The 10,682-nt window shown below is 63.9% G+C and overlaps 1 protein-coding gene across 3 annotated transcripts; it reads right to left on the bottom strand.

Moving 5' to 3' along the window:
• Nucleotides 1-72: 72 nt before the first annotated feature.
• Nucleotides 73-10,166, bottom strand: CARNS1 (carnosine synthase 1). Of its 3 annotated transcripts, none has more exons than XM_064163416.1 (10): nt 9,967-10,166; nt 9,260-9,278; nt 8,274-8,490; nt 7,804-7,893; nt 6,948-7,435; nt 6,228-6,408; nt 5,317-5,402; nt 4,512-4,743; nt 4,141-4,412; nt 73-3,937 (listed from the first exon to the last, which is right to left on the bottom strand). In XM_064163416.1, the coding sequence occupies exons 2-10, from the start codon at nt 9,260-9,262 to the stop codon at nt 2,711-2,713; spliced, it is 2,796 nt and encodes a 931-aa protein (XP_064019486.1). In that variant the 5' UTR covers nt 9,263-9,278; nt 9,967-10,166; the 3' UTR covers nt 73-2,710. The 3 variants fall into 3 exon arrangements, with proteins under 3 accessions (XP_064019486.1, XP_064019487.1, XP_064019485.1); XM_064163417.1 differs by having other exon boundaries at nt 9,260-9,517; XM_064163415.1 differs by lacking the exons at nt 9,260-9,278; nt 9,967-10,166 and having other exon boundaries at nt 8,274-8,730.
• Nucleotides 10,167-10,682: the final 516 nt, after the last annotated feature.

Here is a 10,682-nt window from a genome sequence, read left to right on the forward strand (position 1 = left end):
GGAAGGGGCGTCCCGGGAGGGTGTTCCCGTGCTGGGGGACACGCACGGAGATGACAAGGACAGAGCCCTGGGGCCGCTCACAGCCTTTACTTGGGGACACCGCCCCCCGCCGCGTCACTCTCACATCACCGGCAGCGCCGTGACGACACCGGAGGGGGAGGGGGGAGAATCGGGAAGAGACCGAGACACCTCCCGCCCCCCCCCCAGTCCTGGTACTCCCCCCGCAACCGGGGGTGAGCGTTGAGGGGGCTGTGGCGCGGTGCTAGTGTGGGTCGGGGGGCTGCAGGAGCCGTCGGGGTTTATAGGGGCGCTATAGGGGCTCTGTAGGGGATATAAGAGCTATAAGGGGGAGCTGTAGGGGCTGTATAGCGGGCTAAGGGCTGTAGGGGTTGTGCAGGGGCTGTAGAGGCTGTACGGAGACTGTAAGAGTTCTATAGGTGGTGTAGGGGCTCCATAAGGGCTGTGAGGGGCTGTAGGGGTTGTAAGGACTCTGTAGGTGCTCTTCAGAGGTTATGGGGGCTGTATAGGGGCTACAGGCTTTATAGGCGCTCTATAGGGGTAATAGGGACTCTTATAGGGGCTGTGGGAACTCTATAGGGGCTCTATAGGGGCTACAGGGGGGCTACAGGGACTGCAGGGGCTCTGTAGAGTCCCTGTGTTATTTTAGGGTCACTGTTGGGGCTCAGTGTTAGTGTAGGGGCTTTATAGGGGCTGTACGTTATTGGAGGTTATCTGTAGGTGCTGTGCATCAGTGTAGTGGTCTCTACAGGGTCCCTGTGTTAGTTTAGGGGGTCTGCGTTAGTGCAGGGGCTGCATAGGTGCTGTGTGTTAGTGTAGGGGCTCTATAGGGGCTGCATGTTAGTGTAGGGGCTCTATAAGGGCCGTGTGTTAGTGCAAGGACTCTATTATAAGGGCTGTGTGTTAGTGTGGGGGCTCTGTCAGGGCTGTATGTTAGTGTGGGGGCTCTATAGGGGCTGTGTGTTAGTGTAGGGGCTCTGTCGGGGCTGTATGTTAGTGTGGGGGCTCTATAGGGGCTGTATGTTAGTGCAGGGGCTCTATAGGGGCTGTATGTTAGTGCAGGGGCTCTATAGGGGCTGTGTGTTAGTGCAGGGGCTCTATAGGGGCTGTATGTTAGTGCAGGGGCTCTATAGGGGCTGTGTGTTAGTGCAGGGGCTCTATAGGGGCTGTGTGTTAGTGTAGAGGTTCTATAGGGGCTGTAAGTGCAGGGGCTCTATAGGGGCTGTGTGTTAGTGCAGGGGCTCTATAGGGGCTGTATGTTAGTGCAGGGGCTCTATAGGGGCTGTGTGTTAGTGCAGGGGCTCTATAGGGGCTGTGTGTTAGTGCAGGGGCTCTATAGGGGCTGTGTGTTAGTGCAGGTGCTCTATAAGGACTGTGTGTTAGTGTAGGGGCTCTATAGGGACAGCGTCTTATGGTCTGGTGTCTACAGGGGCTGTATGTTAGTGTGGAGTCTCTGTAGGGGTCTTGTGTTACTGTAGGGTTGCTGGTGCTAACTGTATGGCCTGAGGCACTACAGGGACTATACATTGCTGTAGGGTCCCTAGACAAGCTGTGCGTTAGTGCAGGGTCCCTATAGGGGCTGCTTCTCACTCTAGGACCCAGTACTGTCCCACTCTGTGGGTGCCAGCACTGCCCTCTGCTCCTCTCCTTGTCCTCCTGCGGGGTCTCGGGCTGCCCCGTGTCACTAGGGGGGGAATGGTGACACTCAGCAGCCCCCCCCGGGTTTTGTTTGCCATCCTGGTTTGCTATTGTAGGGTCTTCCTGTGCCAGCGGGGACCAGCATACCCCAGGCTATGCCCACTGTCGCGGTGGGGCACCTGGGGTTGCCTGACCTTCCCCCCAGCCCATTAGCAAAGGTTCGTTGAAAGACCCTGTCCTAGGGTCATTGTCATCCCGAGTGTCCCCTGGCGTGGGAGGGGCACCGGATCCCCTCCAGCTGTGGGGATAGGGAACGCTGGGGACCGGGCTCAGGTGTGTCAGGGGATGGGATGCCAGGGCAACAGAGATGGAGGGTGGGATGCCAAGGGACTGGGGGCAAGGGTAATGGGGGAATATCAGGGGAGTGGGGGTCATGTCATGATGGTGAAGGGAATGCCAGGGGATGGGGTGTCAGGCGAGTGGGGGGATGGCAGGGAATCGGATGCCAAGAGAGAGAATGCCAGCACAGGAGAGATGCCAGGGTATGAAGTGTCAGGGTAATGGAGAGATGCCAGGGTATGGGGTGTCAGGGCAGGGGGATGTGCCATCAGGGTAATGAGATGCCAGGGATGAAATGCTAGGATGGCAGGAAGGTGCCAAGGGATGGTGTGTCACGGGAGTGAGGGGATGCCAGACAGTGTGGTACCAGGATGTCAGGGGAAGATGGCAGGGGATGTGGTGGCAAGGCAGTAGAGATATGGCAGGGAACGGAGTATCAGGACAATGGGTGAATGCCAAGGGATAGGACTGAGAGGTTTTCAGGAGATGAGGTGCCAGGATGGTGGGGAGTGTGCCAGGGCAAGGAGGATGCCAGGGGATGGGATGCCAGGGAGATGCCAGAGAATGGAGTGTTGGGGGTCATAGGACGGGGAACAGGGTGCCAGAGAGATGCCAGGGCATGGGGTGGCGGGGCTGCAGGAGGGGATCCCAGGGCAGCGGAGTGGTTGTGTCCATGCTCAGCTGTTCCCCCTCCACCCCCGCTGCTTGCCCGGCGCTATTTGAAGTGGGACAAGAAATGCTCGACTGGGTAACGGGGCGAGTCGATCCCCAGCGCCTGGCACAGCCCCAGCAGGCGCAGACAGGCCTCTGCCCGCGTTGCCCCGCCGCATGCCACGCTCAGACACGGCTCCTCGTACTCGCCGTCCCCCGCGGTCTCCTCGAAGAGCCGGTTGAGGCGGACGAGCCCCCGCTCCTGCAGTGCTCGCAGGGCTGCCAGCCCTCCGCCACCCCCCAGTGCCACGCCGTGCTCCGAGCCCAAGCACATCACACCAGCCAAGTGGCCGCGGGGCACTGGGCGAGCGGGCAGCACGGGCGGTACCCCCAGTGCCACCAGCACGGCTGCCAACAGCAGGTCGGGGCCGTAGATCTCCCGGATCCAGTCGCGGAGGTAGAACCCCCCCATGCGCGGGTTGATCTCCAGGAGGCGGGGACCGGTAGGTCCCAGTTTGAGCTCGACGTTGAAGACACCATCCCGCAAGCCACAAGCCTGGCAGCACCTCAGGGCTGCCCGTACCAGCTGGGCTTGCCGGTCGGTGGGCAAACAGGATGGCAAGCAGGCAGCGGTCTCCAGGAAGGCAGGCAGCCGAGTGGGGCCATTGTCGGACACCCAAGCCCCCAGAAGTCTCCCTTGGAAGACCACCAGGTCCACGTCGTGCTCGGTGCCTGGCACATACTCCATCAGCAGCATGGCATTGCCCCAGCCCAAGCCGATGCCAGGGTGATCATCGTCATCCCGGAGGTCACGCCAAAGGCGGGCGGCGTGAGCGTGGCACTGCCCGGCGTTCTCCACCAGTCGAACCCCCACACCGCCGGCTCCAAACTCCAGTTTGGCCACAGCGGGGAAGGGCACGGTGCCAGCTGCCCGGTCAACGTCACCGTGGCTTTGCAGCCGGCGGCATGGCACGGCGTAGGCGGCCGGTGGCGGGCGGCCGCGGCGGCACCGCTGTAGGTGCTGGTGGGTCCGGCTCTTCTGCTTGGCCACACGGACGGCAGCGGGCGGGCAACCTCGCAGGCCCAGGCGCTGGCACACCAGTGCCGCCAGCACCACGCAGTCATCCCAGTAAGAGAGGCAGGCGTGGGGCTGGATGCCCCGGGAGCGCAGCAGCTCCGCCACCCGCTCGGCGTGCTCCTCGTCCCGCCGGTGCTCCCGGCTGTCGTAGGGCAGGAAGGTCTCCACCAGCCCTGCCGCAAAGTGCTCCGGGTCCGACTCCACCAGGTGGATCTAGGGTCCCAAGGAGGTGTCACCACGGCGGTGGTGGCAGAGAGGATAGCCCACCCTTGGCACCGTAGCCGTGCCGCCCTTCCCCATGGACTGGCACAGGCTGCCTGATGCGTGGGTACAGCTATGGTGGCGCTGCTGCGGGCGCGGTGGCGCACAGCGGTCGCTCTGGCGCCTCTGGCAGTGCCCACCAGCCTCCTCCTCACCTTCAGCCCGTAGTCGCGGGCGGCATCCCACACGAAGCTCTTGCTGACGCCACCAGCCCCGATGAGCAGGATGTCCTTGCCCTCCACCAGGTGACACTGCGCCCAGTGGAGCAGGAGCTCGGCCACCAGCCGGGGCATGTCACTGGGAGGTTCCCCCATGGCATGCCCCATGCCGTGGGCCAGCAGGCAGGTCTCCAGGCAGCGCTGGCTGTTGGTGGACAATGCCACCAGCTCCAGGGCATCATCCACACACGCCAGCAAGAAGTCCACGCCTGGGGACAAGGACATGGTGCTCAGCACCGTGGCGGCAGCGCCACCGCTGTGGGGTGGCACCTGGGGACTGGCACCGTCACATCCTCCCCGGTGCTCACCTAGGAGGTCAGTGCGGGCACGGGTGCCACCACGCTGCTGGGGACTCAGCCCAGCCTCGGTGGCCAAGATGGCAGCCATGGTGGCCTCGGCGGCCTCCTGGAGCCGCTTGGCCAGGACCTGCCTCTGGCCTGGGGCCACCACCCCCCACTGCTGCAGGCTGGAGTCCAGGCCCTGGGGCAGTGACACGCCGTGACGCACCGGGGCCTCCGCACGCCCCACGGCACATGCCACCTGTGGGGACACATGTGCATGGCGACGTCAGCTGCCACCAGAGCATGGGCACACCAGCTGCCATCAGGGCATGGGGACATTGGTTGCCACCCCATAGCCTGGGCACACCAGCTGCCATCAGGGCATGGGGACACTGGTTGCCACCCCACAGCCTGGGCATGCCAGCTGCCATCAGGGCATGGGGACATTGGTTGCCACCCCATAGCCTGGGCATGCCAGCTGCCATCAGGGCATGGGGACATTGGTTGCCACCCCATAGCCTGGGCACACCAACTGCCACCAGAGAATGGGGACACAGAGAACCAGCAAGGTATAGGGACATGTCCATCTGTCTGGGGACATCTAGGGCCACCTGGGCCATGCCATGGAGATATGAATGACCACCCAAACATGGGAGCATGGATGGCCACCAGAGCCTGGGCACACGTAGGGCCACCAAGAGATGGAGACTGGGGAGATGTAGGGTCACCAGAACCTGGGCAGCTGTCCCACAGTGTCATAGCCTGCTGAGCCACAACCCACTATGCCCCACCCTCCTGAAGAAGAAGAGCCCAGGCTGGGCACGGTGGTTACCTGGCAGAGCTGGGGCCGGTCCCCCCAGGACCTGCAGATGAGGGTGCAGATGCGCAGGGCCACTGGCAGCCGTGGGGCTGGGCTGCCTGGAGGGCGAGGGACAGGGCAGGCACGGCCACCACCTGGCCATGGGGTGGCCTTGCCTGACCCTCCCCACCCCAAGAGCTTCTTGGACCCTGTGTGGGACTGTGGTGGCCGTGGCCAGCCCCAACCCCAGGGGATTGTTTGGTCCAGCTTGGCCACTGTCACCCCCAGCCCCATGGGAGTGTGGGGAGGCCAAGGTGGTCACCTCACCACTCTGCTCTGCCCCAGGGGACCATGGTGACCTTCTTCTCCATGCCAGGGCACTGTGGGGACCCAGGGTGGGCACTAGCCTCCCACATATGCCTGGGGACCATGGGGACCAGAGTGAACCAGGGTAACCTTCTCCCACCCCACCAAGGGACCACAAGGGACCAGGGTTGTCACCTTCTCCCCCACGCCTACCCCAGGGGACCTTGGGGGTCCAAGGTAACCTTCTCCCTGACGCCCAGGGGACCATGGGGAGCCAGAATGGCCACTGTCACCTCCACCCCTGACTCAGGGGGCTGTGGGACCTACCCAAGGGAAATTTGAAGGACCTTCTTTCCCACCCCAGGGGACCATGAGGGACCAGGGTGACCTTATCCTCCACTCCAGAAGACCACAGAGGTGTGAGGTTCCCACTTTGGCCCCCACCCCTAGCCCAGGGGACCGTGGGCACCCAGGGTGGCCACCCTCACACCCTACCGTGGAAGCCCAGGAGTTCGGTTGCCTCAGTGCCCCCCACCCATCCCAAGGGACAGCCGAGTGGAACCCACAGCCACGGGGAGCCTGGGGGGGGTCCTTCCCTCCCATCCCAGGGTGGTGGGCACCCAAGGCGGGGGTCTTACGTGGGGGGGGTGCGGGCAGGCGGGCGGTGGGCACCAGGGCCTCCAGCAGGATGCTGTCCTCCTCCCGCAGCCCACAGAGCCAGGCACACACTGCCCGTGCCACTGCCTCCCCCTCTTCCTTCCCGTGGGTGCTGCGGGTGCCCGTCCCACGCCAACGCCACCCTGCTGGCCGCACCGCCACCTGCATGGCACCCCCAGGTCACCTCGCGCCGTGCTCACCTATCACCAGCTACGTGTGCCACTGTGCCACCCCCACGCCATCCAGCACCATCACACCACCTGCCTGGCACCCACAGCCCTTCCCACATCACTGTAACCCACCAGCATCTACAGGTGCCACTGTGCCACCCCACCACCTCTACAGGGCACTCCTATGTCACCCCACATCATGGACACTCATCATCACCTACACATGCTGTTCTGCCACCCTGTGCGTGCCCCATCATGTCACCCCGTACCACCCGGTGCCACCCGGTGCCACCCAGTGCCACCTCACCAGCTACCACCCTACCTGGCTACAGTTGTCCCTCCACATCCCTGATGGCATCCCACTGGCACGTGACACACGAGTGGCCCTGAATGCCCCAATTTGCCCCATGTCCCCCACTGTGCCCACACCCATAACCCCTACACCTCATCCATGCCCCACATGCTTTTTCTCACCCCTCTATCATGTCCCATGGGTGCCCTCCCATGCCCACCATGCCCCACCGTGCCCACCTGGCTGTAGGGTTCCATGGCAGTGCTCCCCAGGAAGGTGCCCACCTCTTCCTTCACCAGGCTCTCCTGGCCCTGGGGGTCCTCCAGCCTCACCAGCCTCACCCCAGATGCCACCAGCTCCGTGGGCAGGTCCCCCCTCGACTTCAAGACAAAGGCCAGGGTGGGGGGCACGGGCAGGTTGGCACGGGCTGCCAGCACCCAGCGGGTGACCAGGGGGTCTTCAAGCCGGTGGGTGAGCGGGACCGACCCCCCCGTGGGACAATCGAGGTCTCGGGCCAGCTCGCCCACCCAGCCACTCTCAGGACCCGCCATGGTGAAGGTGCCCGTCACGTAGTTGGCACGGCGAGGTGGCACGAAGGTCTCCAAGGTGCTGTGACCCCCAGCTTCGAAGGAGACCCCTCGGGACAGCAGCAGGGACCAGGCTCCTGGGGACGTCTCCGAGGGCACCCGGCTGGCCCAGGTGGGTGACAGGCACAGCACCATGGCACCTGTGGTTGGGCATGGACAAGGGCAGTGGTTGTCTTTTACCCTTTGCCCTGGGACAGGAGGCAAAGGGGACACCCACTCGGGGAGGTAACAGAGTGAGGAGTGCCACTGTGGCTGCCCTGTCACCCTGACATGGCATTTGCTGCCTGCACTGGTGTGTGCTGGAGTTGCTGGCACTGCAGAGGAGGGGCACGAGTAGAGGGGTTGGCATTACCCTCATCCCCTGCCCCAGTCAGTGCCAGTCCTGCAGGCACAGGTGGGTATGGGGAACGCCTTGGCATGGGGTCGGAGGAGCTAGGTGGGACGTGGGGACATCTGCTGTGGCTTCTTGAGTGGCTCATAGAGGTGGGAGCAGGAGCCCCATACCTACCTGGGCAGCGGGTGCCACCCTCCAGCAGGATGGGCAGGAAGGCAGTGGGGGAGCCCAGGATGCAGACTGTCACGTCCAGTGGGCCAAATCCTGCCAGCAAGGAAAGGGTTACCAGTCCCAGGATGGGCATTCTATTGACACCCTGGCCCTGGCACTCCCACCAGACTGTGACCCCCTCATTGCCAGCCTAGCATCGTGCTGCCACGGCCACGCTCATCCCTGCCAACACCAGTCGGGCTCCTCACTCTCAGCACCATCCCTACCCCTGCCCTCCATCCCTAGCTCTATCACCTCCACATCTTCAGCTTGGCACTGTGCCCCCCATTGCCATCTCAGTCTCTGCCACCCTTGTGTCTCCAGCTTGGCACTGCACTCTCCATTGCCACCTCAGTATCTGCCACCTCTGCGTCTCCAGCCTGGCACCATGCCCCCCCATCCCAGCCTGGCAGTGTGCCCTCTATGCCTCCTACCTGTGCGGGGCTCTGCAGAGCGATCCAGTGTGTGGGGCAACCCCTCCTGGCACAGAGCACTCTGGAGCAGCTCAAAGGCATGGGTGGCACTATCATGGTCTCCACTGTCCTCGGGCACCTCTCCATCAGGGGCCTCATCCTCCAGCCAGCCTGGGCATAGGGCCTCAGGCCCTGCCCACTCCTGCTCCGCTGGGCATGATCCTTGCTCCACACTCAGCTGGCCCATTGAGAGATGCAGAGCACAGAGATGAGGCTGGCACAGGGCTGGGCATAGAGCTAAGAGGCTGGTAGAAGGCTGGAACAGGGCTGACATGGATTTAACAGCTTGGCATGGGGTTGGCAGAGGGCTAATGGGCTGGCATAAGGCTGAGGAGGTGACATGGGAGTGGCACAGGGATAATGGGTTGGCACAATGTTGGCATGGGGCTGATATTGTGCTAAGGGGGTGGCATGGGGCTGACATGTGGCTGGCATAAAGGGTTCATATGGAACTGACATGGGGGGTACTGCCTGGCACATGGCTGGCATGAGGCTGGCATAGGGCTGATATGGGACTGAAATGGGTGTAAAGGACTAACAAGTGGCTAAGGACTGGCATGAGACTGGTACAAGGCTGACACTGGGTGGGCATGGGAGTAGGGTGCTGGCATAGGGGACATGGGGCAGCCATGGGAGTGAGAGACTGGCAGAGGGGCACAGGGCACCACTGCCCACACACGGGTGGGGTGCCAGGGTGGTGGGAGGCTGTGGGTGCTGGGCACACAGCCACCACCTCTGGGACAGCGGGGCAGTGCCAGCTGCCAAGCCACCAGCTCCTGGACAAAGCATCCCCTTGTCCCCACAGGGTCACGTGGCAGGTGGGCACAGCGTGCCACGCTGCCTGCTTCCCCAGCGCAGTGCCCGGCACCACTGGGGCTCACCAGGACCGTGCCCCACTGGGATGGGGCACTCACCCCACCCGGATCCCTCACCCAGGTGCCACTCACCATCCTGGTGACAAAGGGGCTGCAGAAGAAGGATGGGCACAGTCAGTGGGGTCCCTCGGGAACATGCCATTCTCAGTGCCAAGGACCACCCTCCCCATCCTGTGGTGCCCAAGCTACCCCTCCTGCAACACCCACCGGGGCCAGGCACCTATTCCAGGGGCACCCTCAGTGCCACCTGCGGTCACCCCAGCTTGTCCCTTCGGTGCCAGTCCTGATGACCCGAGGTTGTCCTCTCGGTGCCAGCTGCGGTGACCCTGGCTGAGCCCGAGCAGGGATTAGTGTAATCCCCTTCCAGCTCAGCAGAGCCCCGGGGTGCCAAAGTGCCCTGGGGCACCCAGGAGCTCCCTGTCACCTCTTGGTGGGTTCCCAGCTCCCACCAGGGTCCCTGGGCATCGAGAGAAATTGGGGCAGGGAACCGAGTGGTACCCAGCGCCCTCTTACCCTGCCCCGAGGCTCCTACATCCCTGTGGCACTGTGCCAGCACCCCCACCCAGAGAACCACGTCTCCATGGGGTGCCCAGGACCTGGTGCCAGGCTGAGGGGATACATGGCTCAGTCTCCTGTGCACCACTATGAAGTCTGCCCCCTCATCACCTAGACGTAGGGTCCCTGGCAGGTCCACGAGCCCCCCCGAGCCTGGGCACCACTCTTCTGTCCCCAGACTGGCACAGCCGTGTCCCTCCCCATCCCGTGCCCACCGCGGGTACCTTGCAGTGGCCTGAGAGCTCGCAGGGAACGAAGGCTCGGGGACGCCTGGCACAGGGGACACCACTCAGCTCTGGCCTTTAAACCCCCCCGGTGCCACCCCAGGGTGCCCAGCCCCCGGCCCCGTGCCCCGGATTAGGCGGCGGGCACGGCGGGCGGCACAGAGCCCCATTGTCCCCTCCACTGCCGGGGGGGGACATGGGCACCTCGCACCAGGCGCTGGCACCCTCGCCATGAGCTGGGCTCACCCCCCTGTTCCCGTCCTTGTCCCCATCTCTGCCCCCACAGGGAGACAATAAGGAGGGCACGGGGACATGGGGTGGCGGCACAGTGTGTCGGGGTGTCCCCGGCCCGCTGGCCCTGTCCCCAGGCTGGGCACTGCCCCCTCCCCGTCCCCCTCTCCCCAGCATGGCAGAGCTGCCAGGCCGCACGTCCCCCGGCTTAGCTCCAGCTGCCCGCGGCGTCACTGTCACCGTCACCAGCAGGCACCAAGCCACCACGCCGCAGAGCCCTGCATGCCCTGTTCACACCCACCCTGCCACCCGCTGCCACCCACACCTTGCCGCCCCCTGCCACCCGCACCTCATCACTGACACCCTGCCACACGCACCGTGCCACCCACACCCTGTCACTGACACCCTGCAACACGCACCGTGCCACCCACACCTTGTCACTGACACCCTGTAACATGCACCGTGTCACCCACACTGTACCATCC

Source organism: Pogoniulus pusillus, chromosome 24 (assembly GCF_015220805.1).
Source record: "Pogoniulus pusillus isolate bPogPus1 chromosome 24, bPogPus1.pri, whole genome shotgun sequence".
Lineage (NCBI taxonomy): Eukaryota > Metazoa > Chordata > Aves > Piciformes > Lybiidae > Pogoniulus > Pogoniulus pusillus.